Here is a 13,288-nt window from a genome sequence, read left to right as displayed (position 1 = left end):
ACACCTGATGACAACACCACATATTCTTGTGTAAGGCCTCACCCATAAATTTGGGCTTAAATATTCCAGGAAATAGATTACACGTGTACGGGCCGCAGCCCCCTTTTTCGTCCACACACACCTCATCAGTCGCAGCCACACTGTGGTATCTCCGTGTGGTACCGATGTGGTGTACATAAACATATCCTCTTCAGTTGCAATCACAGTTGATGTTTTGGCAGAAACTCGTGAAATTAACCATTGGCATGACGAAAAATGTGTTTTCTGACGCACCTCAGTTTTTACCATCGCACTTTCCAGCTGCGCCATCTTTCGTAGATAGCTGCCTGATGTGCACATGCGAGGCTTTTTGCACTTTGTGCATGCGTCTTCGCTTCCAAGGTGCTCAAAACGTATACGGCTCTTCAACTGCTATATTCCACTTATGTTTCCTTGAAAAACTAAGCAGTTTTCCATTGTGCTACCTTACACACGGAGCAACACCCGAGCCTGAAGATGGCTTTACTTCTGAACAGTGTGGTACAGTGGAACACCGATTATACAACATTCTTGGGACCGCACAAGAACGTTGTATAATCCAGGCATGGTAAAATCTGACTAACACAAATTATGTTTAAATACAGTCAAACCTCGATATAACGAAGTTGTACTTGCAGTGAAAAACTTCGTTATATCGAAAATTTCGTTATATCGGGTTTTGTTCAATAGAACTAACCTGGGGAAATAAAAATAGTTTGTTACATTGCGAATTTTGTTATATCGAGGTTCACTATATCGAGGTTCGACTGTACACGGCTTTGCATAACAGAGTTGCAAGGAGCTTCCAATTTAAACTATACACTAATACCTTGCAGCACTTAGAAACCAAAACCGCCTAAAGGTAAATGCGAAAAGAATAATGCAGTGCAGGTGCCAAACATGCTTTCTTGCAGGGATTCAGCATACTGTGATCCCTGCATCTGCCAGCATGCTAGAACGTTTTTTACTTACCTACACACTTTAAAAAAATCAGTCAGTTTCTTATAGACATTTTTTGAGACACGCAGCAAGAGCTTTTTTCGGACGCAAAATCTCTTTTGCCGTCTGATTTTCCAAACTTTTTGCATCTGATTTTCCATACTTTTTGCCACGACCGCAGGTCTGAAGCGACATTAATCGAAGCCACCACCGCCGCCATTTTGATTATCTCGCCACCTAGAACCGCTGCTCTCACACGCAGATCCGCTGGCAGCTGTAGCCACCACCACGACAACGCTAGCCCTACCTGCTTCGACGTTTGCTACTAAGCTTGTTGCTGTTCGGTGCCATGCTTTTCATTTAAACAATTCCCCGCTGTTAGCAATGGCACCAACTCTGCCCTTCTAATCCTCGCCAATGGCTTCAGAGCTCGGAAAGCACGGCGCGTTGAAAAATGACGGTTCTTAAAAGTCAGCTTCGCCTCAATACAGTCTTACGCGGTGAAGCATACGGGAAGTATTGCGGTGAAGCATACCATTAGTAGGAAGGGGCAATTGTCACGGCACACTGCATGTTTCCCTAAATTATACTCGTGTGCACCTACCGTCTCCCATCATAGTACAAGCACCGATACCCCTAATAAGTGTACCGGCAGGCCTTACAAGCTATTTCGGACGCGCCTGTGGCGATTTGAGCCCTTGGGGGCAGTAAAATATATGCATTCATTTTTTGGACTGCCTGATTTTTCGGACTTTTTTTTGCGGCCCCTTGGGAGTCCGAAAAATCGGCCGCTGACTGTACATCAAACTCAGCTTTATTGAAATAATTTTGAAGGTCTAATGAACAAGGTTCCACTGTATTTGGGTAGAAGAGCTCCCCGTGGTATCCTTATGGTGTATATGAAAGACATGCACGCACCTCCTCGTACTTTCCCTGGTTCTGGCAGAGTAGGGCCAGGTTGTTGAGTTGCTTGGCAACGTCGGGATGGTCTCGGCCCAAAACCCGCTCGCGGATGTCGAGGGCGCGCTTGCACAGGGGCTCAGCATCGCGGTATTTTCCTCGCTTGCCGTACAGCACGGCCAGGTTGTTGAGCGTGGCCGCCACGGCAGGATGGCTCTCGCCCAGCGTCTTCTCCCGGATGGCCAGCGCATCATTCAGCAGCGCAGCCGCCTCCTTGTACTTGTTCTGGTCCCTGCGACAGAAGAAGGACTCCGTCAAAGACCTGCATCCCTTTTTTTTTGCTGCATGCTTACAGCGGGTCATGATACAGTCATCAAACTATTCCCAGTTTATCCTTGCAACTGAGAGTAGAGGGGCTAACATATGGTTACACACACAAAAAAACTAGCCTCGCAGCACACATTTTTAAACTCGGAAGTTCAATTTGAAATCCCTGCCTCTAGGCGACTGCTATTTTGTCATGGATTCAGTGACATCGGGAAGTGTAAGGCCATTACCGTGTCGTCTTCCGATAAACAGTCCGAAACTACATTGAACGTCTTTCTCCACACATTCTGGCATCCAACGGCACAGCGATGGCGTCGCCATTGAACTGTACCTGCAGCTCTTTCACATAGGTGATAAAAGCAGCACAAGCTGGCGAATGGTTGCAGAAACTTATCTCGGGCTCAGCGCCGGAGACACAGATGCAAAAACAAAATTATGTACGGCAACCATGACGTACTTCTTGCTCCTGCAATTGCTTTTGGCACTTGTAGTACACAAGAGCATGGCCTTCAACACTGGCTTCCGTTACTCCAGGGAGCTCTTGCTAGGGGTGCGATTTCATTTCATCACCAGTAAATGTTGCCCTTACCAGACTAGTGTGCAATTCAACTGCAATATAAAAAAATTTTAATACACATTCTCTACCACTACGAATGCGCTCAAATTTTGCTAGCTTGCTGAGGAATGCAAACCGTCTAATATGCAATGCATAATTCAAGCTCAAAAATTTGGTGTCACGGCCCCTTTAACCATTACATAAGAAAATGTAGTGGCTGCTTCAGAAAGTCATCATCATCATCAGACTATATATATATATGTCCACTGCAGGACGAAGGCCTCTCCCTGTGATCTCCCATTACCCCTGTCTTGCGCTAGCTGATTCGAACTTACACCTGCAAATTTCATAACTTCATCACCCCACCTAGTTTCTGACGTCCTCGACTGCGCTTCCCATCTCTTGGTATCCATTCTGTAACTCTAATGGTCCACCGGTTATCCATCCTATGCATTACGTGGCCTGCCCAGCTCCATTTTCTCCTCATAATGGGTGCTTTAGGTGCTTGCACTTTCTAAAGCCACAATAAGAGGCTTTAGAAAGTGCAAGCACCGAATGATTTCCTAGAGCTTAGCTAAACCACGTGTTTCAGCAATGCATGTCTCCAATTATGAAATGGTTGCCGAAGCAAAATTTTATATTTTTTTTATGCTTATGCGTGCTGACTCCCTAACAGTATGGTGCCAGATTCCTCAAACAAACAAGAAATCATGAATTTCATACTCTTTTAATGGCACCAGCTCAAACCCCCAGGGGCGGATCCAGGTTTTTTCTGAGGGGGGGGTCAGCTTCTGTCAATGATGATGATGATTATGATGGTGATGATGATAGTAGCCTTTCTTATTTACTGAAATTTACCGTTTTTCCTCACGATAAACGCGCGTTTTATACGGCTAAAGCAAGACCTGTAGCCCTCCGTGGTGGCTCAGTAAGCTCAGGCGTTGAGCACGAGATCGCGGGATCAAATACCGGCCGCGGCGGCCGCATTTCGATGGAGGCGAAATGCAAAAACGCCCGTTGTTCTTGCGTTGTAGTGCAGGTTAAAGAACCCCAGGTGGTCAAAATTAATCCGGAGCCTTCCACTACGGTGTGCCTCATAATCAGAACTGGTTTTGGCACGTAAAACCAAAGAAAGAGGAAGAAGACCTGTAGCGAAGCCAGGTATCGGTTTCTCCGAACTTATAGGAAAAGGACGTTACCCAATACAGCCATGTGCATGGCGGCTGCGCCTGATAATACAGGGTGTTAAAAACTAAGCTTTATGGTTTTCTTAAAGTTAGGCACTGGGAGGCATGCGAAGACCACCTGTGCAAATAAGTTATGTGGCTAGGGGGGCAAAAAGTGAGATGATAATTATCGCTGTGAGCAGCCCAATTAACTAAAATTGAACAATTATTTTTTGCTGACTGCAGTAAGTGGGTATGTTTTTATTGAAAACTTAGAGACAGTCGAGTTTCTACACAGTATCAGTCGGAAGAATTATTCTAGCGTGTCCGTGCTCCGAGATATCAGACTCCAAATTTCAATTGTCGTACTGCGCAGAATAATCGAGAATAAAGACGCAAGAATTCTCATGAATTCCCGTGAATGATCATGAAGCTCAGTGACCACTTCTGTGGAGGGATGGCGGTGCCATCTTCTCTCTTGAGTCGTGGTGGTGTGTTGACGAGAGGAACGTTCTCGAATACGGGCGTAACAGTCCGCTCCAACGCAGCAACCACTACGCTGGTTGTTTACGATATGCGAATCACCGCGTATGAAGACTCACGACGCCACCTACAAGAATAATGATGTGGCGTAGTAGGCGAGAGCGCGAGCCAGCGTCTTCATGTTTTGTTTCCCACGCGACGTCATCCTTTTACACAAGGCGCGCATCTGCTCCCGTTTCTCTAACCACGCGACGCCATCCTAGGCCCGCGCGCTGGCGTTGGCCGCTGACGTCACGCTCCCCCACTTCGCAGCCGCGGCTCGAGGCTTCGCCCCGCTCCGCGAGAACCCCCACTCAGATAAACGGATCCGGTGGGCTTGAGCCTCCTATGCTTAATGTACGACAATAAAACTGCGAAGTTACAATGAAAAACTTGTAGCGTACGAACGGTACTGTGCTCGTACTGGATATTGTCAATGTGTAACTGTGATCACAATGAGTGCTACAGTTAAAAAAAGTTGCCTATGTGTAGTTCTTAGTTTAGCTGTTAGTTGCTATTATTTATATATGAACACTTCAGCAAGAGATCTCTTTCATTAAGCAGGTTGGTCGCGGAACCGATGACAGCCAATGAGGCAACCGTTGGCACCCCAAGGGGAAACTAAGTTAATCAGGCGCGAAGGCGCTCGAGCAGACCTCGGCGTGTTTGGCAAGAGGGACGTCCCCTCGTTCATTTGACGCCACCGACGGGACGAGTAAGGCACGGCAGGCGCTAGGAGGTCCAAGGTGTTCATGAGAAAAAATAGCTACGGCAACTTCGCGACACCACACTCCTGCGGAATACAACTAAGCTTGTGAGCGAGCTAGCTTTACTTCTACATGGCTGATACCACTGGTACTCGCGAAAAATACTTTTGAAGAATGCTGGTGGCGATACTTTTTTTTTGCAACAGGGCCATCCCCCTGTCAGCGAGAAGGCGATGCAGAAATCGGAGGGGGGGGTCAGGACATCCGGACATCCCCCCTGGATCCCGCGCCTGAAACCTAACGCCAAACGCAACACTGCTTTCACAGCGTAAGACCTGTTGACAAGGGTGTCTGTTACATAACCAAAATCTGAGGTAGTGGTCCCGTATTATCACAAACTACTGACACACACGTCAGTCAACCTGGTAACAGCCACAGTGAGCCACACAATGGTTGTGCTGCCAAAAGCTGGGTGTCAGCCATGCTATGCCCTTTCACTCTGCACTTGTCCACACGGGACACACGGTAAAAGCTTGGTCCTCCGCTGTCACTTCTCTCGGAGTGCACCGCATCCTGCGCACCCCCATTATCCTGTCACCCAAACGTTTCGGCAAGATAGTCACAGTATGGTTTCAGCCACTACACCAGCCTCCGTATCGATTGATTTGCCCTGAGCATGATCTACCTATTTCTCTAACATTTTGAAGAGCCATGGTGAACGACGACAGTCATGTTCCATTTGTTTCCTGTTTTGACATGTTTTGACGTTGTCACATTAAAGGGCAGTGCAATTATTCATTTGTTGTGTGTTAGAGGAATCGAGGTGTCATACTGTCTCTACAAGGTCAACAGTTATTTAGCAAAGCAAAACAAATTACAAAATTTTGTGTCGGCACTCTTAAAGGTAGGAGATTCAAAGCAAAGTAGTAACTTTTTGATAACCAAGATTCCTGCCTTTGTCCTGCCTTTGACAGGCAGGAATCTTGATAAGGAGGAGGGCAGGGGGGGAGGGCGGGGCTAAGATACTTTGCTCATTTTTACCTGGGCCACAGCAACATCAGAAAGAGCTTTGAATGACTGAATGGCCACCAGCACAGTCATTAGATATCTTAACGCCTGAACATTTACTAGGACTGGTTATGGTCTCATATACAGGGCTCAAATCACCCCAACAGCCCCACAAATAGCTCTGAATTACAACAGTCGACGACCTATAAATCGGACTTCACAGGGAACGTAAATAAGTCTGAACTATCGAATGTCCGAAAAAACAAATGTGCCCAAAAAAGATACTTTTATTTACGTTCTAATGCCCCTGTGCTAGAAATGGTCAATTTATTGCTGCACACACTTTCGCTTACGTGCAACCAAGTACGCCTATATTTCTGCCGGTTTTCAGTTGCCGCTGTATGCTGATGCAAGGACTGCAAAGGCTCGGGTCAGATTGGCACAGCACATCATCATCCGAGTTAGAGTCGCTGCTTGACGGTGGGGAACTTGCTCAATTATTTCGTCATCGTTCAGTTTGGTACACAACACCGCGCTGTCAATGTCTGCAAAGTATTCCAATGTAACGGCGGCAGGAATTGGCACACCGCAGCCTAGCAGGTGATCAATGATGTCCGCATTTGAGCTCGTTGTGGTAGGCGGCAGTTCAGGCTCTTCAGTTGCGGAGTCGGGGTCATTCGGACAGCGACTCAAGACTCATTCGGAGTGGGACTGCGAGGGGACCATTGGTGCCATTTGACGCGGCCTGTCGATAACTTCACAAGAAAGACCACAAGCCTGCAGAGCGCTGTCTGGAACACCAACTGAACAAACAAAATGGCGAGGCTGGGCTATGTGCTGGGATGCCGGAATAGGATGTGATGATTGCGATGTTGATGCGACCTCGCAATTCAGCCAAAGCCTCCAAGATCAGAATTTGTAATTTAATCTGACGCATAGTGCTGCGACCGAGACAAGGCCTCAGGGATTACCATTTTACGTGTAATCTCTGAGGCCATACTTGATATCTTGTATCTCTGAGGCCAAACTTCATGTCTCATTGAGGTTGTCAGAGGAGATAATGGCGGGCAGAATCCGTGTACGCTACAGTCACGGATGGAGTTTGGATAATCGTATGTAGAGCTGGCGGCTGTCCGAAATTTGGTAGTCGTTACACATTAAGTCCACAGGGTCATTGGCGGTGCCGCGAAGGTGTCCAAATTACCGAGCATGTCCGGATTATCAGTCTGCGACTGTACCAGTGCAGCTATTAGACGTCTTTGCACTCATACTGTGATCGGAGATGTGCATGGACGCGTATATGCCATATTTCCCAGTGTATAAGTCGCACCTTTGTATAAGACACACCCCCTACTTTTCACGACTTTCGATTGTCCCGACCCGCACTGTAGCTAAAGGATTGTGATCAAGAAAAAATAAACAAATAAATAAAATAAAAACGCGATGCATGAAATGCTTAGCTGCAGGTTCAAGGAGTCTGAGCATGATGTGCTTGATTGCGGAGTCCAAGGTGTTAAAATTTTAAGGACACTTTGTAAATTCCAAAGTGTGTTCGGTGAAAGCCTGTGGCCATTCGATTGACCATGCCATGTCTTTTTTTTTTCTTTTTTTTGTGCATGACACTCCCAGTGGAATAGGCATGGCCACTCACTGCTGCCGTCTACTCTCCACTTCCCTGGCCTTGGCGCCCAATGACGCGGCCACTCGCTGCTGCGGCTTTCTTTCCGCTTCCCTGGCCTTGGTGCTCGGTGAAATGTTAGCCCGCCGCATGCGCATTCGCTCATTCTTCTTCTGATGTTTGGTATCAGGGGAATCCACATTCTTGGGGCGCTTCTCCGAACCGCTTGCCGTGGAATTATTACCGGGCAATCACGTGATGGCACGCCGCCGCTGTGCCATCACGTGCCGCTGTGCCATCACGTGATTGCTGAGAGAGTGTGAGGGGGAGAGGCCACGGCTGGCACCGTTCCAGGGCACGGACGGACGGACGGTTGGACGCCGCCGCTGTGCCATCACGTGATTGCTGGGAGAATGTAAGGGGGAGAGGCCACAGCTGTGGCGGCGCAACTGTTGCTATGCGCCGCTGTGCCATCCCGTGATTGCTGAGAGAACGTAAGGGGGAGAGGCCACAGCTGGCACCGTTCCAGGGCACGGACGGACGGACGGTTGGACGCCGCCGCTGTGCCATCACGTGATTGCTGAGAGAATGTAAGGGGGAGAGGCCACAGCTGGCACTGTTCCAGGGCACGGACGGACGGACGGTTGGACGCCGCCGCTGTGCCATCACGTGATTGCTGAGAGAATGTAAGGGGGAGAGGCCACAGCTGGCACCGTTCCAGGACACGGACGGACGGTTGGACGCCGCCGCTGTGCCATCACGTGATTTCTGGGAGAATGTAAGGGGGAGAGGCCACAGCTGTGGCGGCGCAACTGTTGCTATGCGCCGCTGTGCCATCCCGTGATTGCTGAGAGAATGTAAGGGGGAGAGGCCACAGCTGGCACCGTTCCAGGGCACGGACGGACGGTTGGATGCCGGCGCTGTGCCATCACGTGATTGCTGAGAGAGTGTGAGGGGGAGAGGCCACGGCTGGCACCGTTCCAGGGCACGGACGGACGGTCGGACGCCGCGAGTATGAGCCATTAAAGGGTTTAGGCTTAATATGCGAAATGCTTAGCCGCGAGTTTAAGGAGTCGGCGTGTGATGTGCTTGGCTGCTGGTCCTAAGAGTACACGCAGGACGCGCATGGTCACATGTCCGAGGAGTCCACATGCTATGTACTTGATAGCAGAGTCCGAGGCGCTCATGCTTGAAAGGATTAACCGCAGGTCCAAGGATTGCATGCGCAACGTGCTTCGTCTCGGAAGTCTGAAGGACTGATGCTCCACTAGTAGCTCAGCTGGGTGTCCGAGGATTCTGCACAAAAAATGCTTTGTTGCAAAGTCTACATCGCCGATGCTCGGAATGCTTAGCCAAGGGTCTGACGCGTCCAGAAGTGGAGAGATCGGCCATGCTTCTGCGATGTTTGCGTCGCAGTGAGACAGTCAAGAGCTCGCAAGGTGTAAAGAGCAGATGACACCCCTGTGGAGCAAGCAGCAGACCAATGGGGAAGCATGCTAGAGTCACGTGATCAACGTGGCCAATCGGACACTTTGAAAAGAGCTTCAATCATTTGTTTTTTGTGCACCTGTTTCTGTGTGGAAGAGATAGGTGAAGCGGCGGCAAATTTGAAGATGAAGAAATGCACTTTCTGATCAGACCAAGATGGCAGCACTTGGTTGTAGAGTTCCAAAGATATTGTGGTTGTGTGATGATGTGGATAGTGGCGTGCGGTGGCAAAAAGACCGGCTTGGAATGATGATTGTGTTGTGGCAACAAGAAAAGAATCAGTGATGGTGATAGCGAGGACGACCACGTGCCACGGACAAAGAAGCGACACAAGAGCACGCAGAGCGTGAGAGCGAGCGGCAGCCTCGAACGTCAGCACGCAGAACGGTGGTTTAAGGCTCGGGTACCGGTGACCGGGTGTCCAGCTAACGTGCAGACCTGGTCGGAGATCCAGCTTGTGGCTGGGCTTTCCTGCACACCAGCAGCCTGCTGTTCTAGCAGCCTGGTGCAGTGCTTCATGCTGGGGACCGGGACGCCTGAGCTACCTGCCTTCGAGCGAGCCCGATGACTGGCGACTGGGTGTCCTGCTACCGTGCGGACCTGGTCATAAATCTGGCTCATGGCTCTGCTCTCCTGTGCACCAGCGGCCTGTTATAGCGGCCTGGTGCAGTGCTTCCTGCTGGCCACCGGGACGCCTGAGCTGCCTGTCTGCTGACCGAGCCCGACATTATAGCGTCCGAGCCGTTACAGGCCAGGCGTTACTGGCCAGCTACAGCAGTGGCCTGGTGCTCTACCGGCCTGCTGTTTTCTTCCTGCTTCCACGTCGCGACAAGGAGCGGTGTGGTGCGACAAGGTGCGGCGCGACAGCAGCGACGTAGCCACAACGACGCTCCACCATCACAACCACCGTCACGGGCACCGCAACGATGATGCACACGGGCGAGTGGTGACGCATGAGTGCTACGCACGTGTTTTATATGTCCGAACTCTAGTCCACGTACATGTAAATCGTCTGTATGTAAATCGTCTGTATCGTGCTAGCGTGTCTGTTTAAAGTCTGTGTTTCGTGTAGCAAGCTCCCGTCTGCCATGTCATTATTAAAAATTCCTGGGCCCAACGGAAACGCCGGCAAGTTAGTTTGTCGTGTTTTCCTATCACAGGCTGGTTTTCGCTATTCCCACAAAATTTTTCATCATCTTGGCTGATCCAACAAATTTTTTAGAGCACTTCTACATGGTTTTCCGTGAAGATATATCGTGATCAGAAAGAACAAAAAGTTATAGAAACTAAAAATTCAATTGTCAAGCAATCAATCTTATGGCGATGCGAAAGCTGCATCACCCCTTAACATGAAGTTCATAGCAACAAGATTTCACTGTAGTTGTAATATGTATAAAGCCGTGATATGTAGAAAGTGTTGCAGACTGCACTGCAAAACATGTGGAGTGAAAGTTTGATGACCTCAATGCTCCCGCTGCGTGTGCCTGCTAAGTATGAAACAGAGTCCAGTCTAGAGAACCAGGTGAGCAGTCACAAAGTCCCTTCTGCAGTACCTGTAGACAAGTGCCAGGATGTTGAGCATGGTGGCCACATCCGGGTGATCATGGCCGCTGGTCTTCTCCAGGTCCTCGAGGGCTTGCTTGCACAGGGGCACGGCTACTTCGTAGCGCCCCTGCGACGCGTACTGGATCACCAGGTTGTGCAGCGTCCTCAGCCGAGCCGGGATCTCGTACCCAGCCGAGCCCCCCCCTCCGGAGGTCCCCATGGGGCCCATGCCAACCCCACCTCCAGGTGGGGACAGGGCGTCCTGATTGTTTTCCTCGTCGTCGGGGAAACCCAGGTCGAGGGGAGGGTCACCTTCGCGTTTCTCACCTGCGTACGAGGATGCCACAAAAACATCTTTCACTAAGGGCTCATACACACCAGTGACTCGCGGAGGTCGGGCGAATAAGTTAGTCACAAAGCTACCAGTTGCAAATTGTCGCAAATGATCACTTCGATCAAAAAGCTTCAGAACGAATCAGACGAGCAGGACCAGGATGTCTGCATACGCTGACGCTTATTTCACGCGGTGATAGCAGTTTGAGTAGATGTAAACGGCATCAATCACGGGACATTTCAGCATGGCGACAGGCAAGTAGCGCTTGCCAATGTGAACATCGGTAGCCATTGGGTCCCTCCTTGGTTGCTAGTCACGGTCGGTCCCGCTATCTCCGTCAATCGTCGATGTGAATGTGTTTCTCAAAATTGCAACATGCAATTTTGAGGAAGTTATAGTGGAAGTTATTCACTGCTGCATTGCAACAGTTAACTGTCATGGTACTACAAGATGCATCGGTATATTCATAGATTTCTAAAAAGCATTCGACTGTGTGTCTCACACTAAACTGCTTTTAAAGCTACAAGCAATGCTTAAAAATGATTCTTTGATTTCATGCATTTCCGCATATCTGTCGTTAAGGCGGCCAAGTGTGGTCATCAACGGCACATGTTCTGGATCAGCACCGGTTCGGTCAGGCATTCCACAGGGGTCCGTCCTTGGGCCTCTTTTCTTTCTTATCTTTGTCAATGACCTAATAAAGGAAGTGAACGTGAAAATACGATTATTTGCAGATGACTCTATACTGTATCTAGAAGTCAATAATGCAAATGATCAGGTCTGTTTGAATTCTTCACTAGCCAAGGTAGAAGCGTGGTGCGCCACGTGGCAAATGAATAATAATGCAAAGAAAACGGTTGCTGTGTCAGTAACATGAAATTGGCACCCCTTAAAATTTTCTTACAGTTTCAGTGGTAATAATCTATCTACGGTAAGTAGCTACAAATACTTAGGCCTCATAATTTCATCCAACCTTAGATGGAACGAACACATATCTCATTACAAAAAAGGCAATGTGCCAACTTAGTTACTTGAGAAGGTCGCTACGACAGTCCACACAAGAAATCCATCTTTTAGCGTGCAAACATATAGTAGACTAATTCTTGAGTACGCCTGAATAGTATGGGACCCGGACACCCTGAAGAACATTACACAATTGGAAAGCATTCAAAGAAAATCTGTTAGATTCGTAGTTAACTGTTATAGCTGGCACATATCTCCGACTGTTCTTATTAAGAAGAGCTATGAATTGGGCTAGTTGGTGTGCATTCATTTTTTCTTGCGCTAAGTACAGTAGGACTCCTGAGGGACGAAACGGACACTAGATATGAAGCGTTCACAAAGTGACACACGGGAGTGCAGATTTTGCGCTCCCGTGTGTCACTTTGTGAACGCTTCATATCTAGTGTTTGTTTCATCTCTGTGGCGTCCTACTGTACTTAGCGCAAGAAAAAAAAATGAATGTTCTTATTAACAAAACCAACCTGGAGACATTAAAACTAAGGCGATATAGGGACCGACAGAAACACATGTATTTACTTTATTATGATATGCTGGGGATAGATAAGGATATGTATATTACTTTAGTTACCAGGCGTGCAACACGATCTAATCATTAAAAAAAATAAAGAAATTTTCTTGCAGAACAAGCGTATTTTAAAGCTCCGCTTTTTCTCGGACGATAGGTGAGTGGAATGCGCTCTCCACCAGTACAGTGGAATGCCCGACTGTCCAGTCATTCTGCAACAAGCTGAATAGCATTTCGAAGCGATATTATATATATGTGTATCAGTGGCGTAGCCAGAAATTTTGTTCGGGGGGGGGGGGGGGGGGGCTCTGGTTGCAGCGCGGCCTCCTCCTTATAGAATTTGTCGTGGGATCAAATGCATGAATAATAACTGCGTTGCCAATTTCATTGTATATTAAATGCTGCAAATGAATTATTGAACGCTATGCACTGTCCATTAAAATATGTATGTTTTAATAAAAGAATATATTCGTATGTCCCAAAAATTGTGGCAGAAATAACTGAGATCAATGCTTCCGTGTTTTTTTGTCTAATTAATAAGTAAAGAAAACATCACATGAACTTTAGAACTACTGACCCTTTTCGCGGAGCAGTTTCTTTTAGAGAAACAAGATGGCGCTCACGGCGGCGCA

General features: G+C 48.3%; 1 protein-coding gene across 5 annotated transcripts in view; it reads right to left on the bottom strand.

Annotated features, from left to right (window-relative positions):
* Positions 1–13,288, bottom strand: part of LOC119458616 (kinesin light chain) — a 441,510-nt gene that overhangs the window by 54,950 nt on the left and 373,272 nt on the right. For 3 of the 5 annotated variants that reach the window (XM_049671311.1, XM_049671308.1, XM_037720457.2), the window contains 2 exons: positions 10,803–11,121; positions 1,876–2,149 (listed from right to left, as the gene is read on the bottom strand). The exons of 1 other annotated variant lie outside the window; for it this stretch is intronic. In XM_049671311.1, the coding sequence (XP_049527268.1) occupies positions 1,876–2,149; positions 10,803–11,121 (593 nt within the window). The remainder of the gene's footprint in view (positions 1–1,875; positions 2,150–10,802; positions 11,122–13,288) is intronic. One more of the 5 variants, XM_049671309.1, reaches the window with a different exon arrangement.

This window comes from Dermacentor silvarum, chromosome 7 (assembly GCF_013339745.2).
Source record: "Dermacentor silvarum isolate Dsil-2018 chromosome 7, BIME_Dsil_1.4, whole genome shotgun sequence".
Lineage (NCBI taxonomy): Eukaryota > Metazoa > Arthropoda > Arachnida > Ixodida > Ixodidae > Dermacentor > Dermacentor silvarum.
Note: the sequence above shows the minus strand (reverse complement) of the source record. Positions and strands in the feature narration are given on the sequence as shown.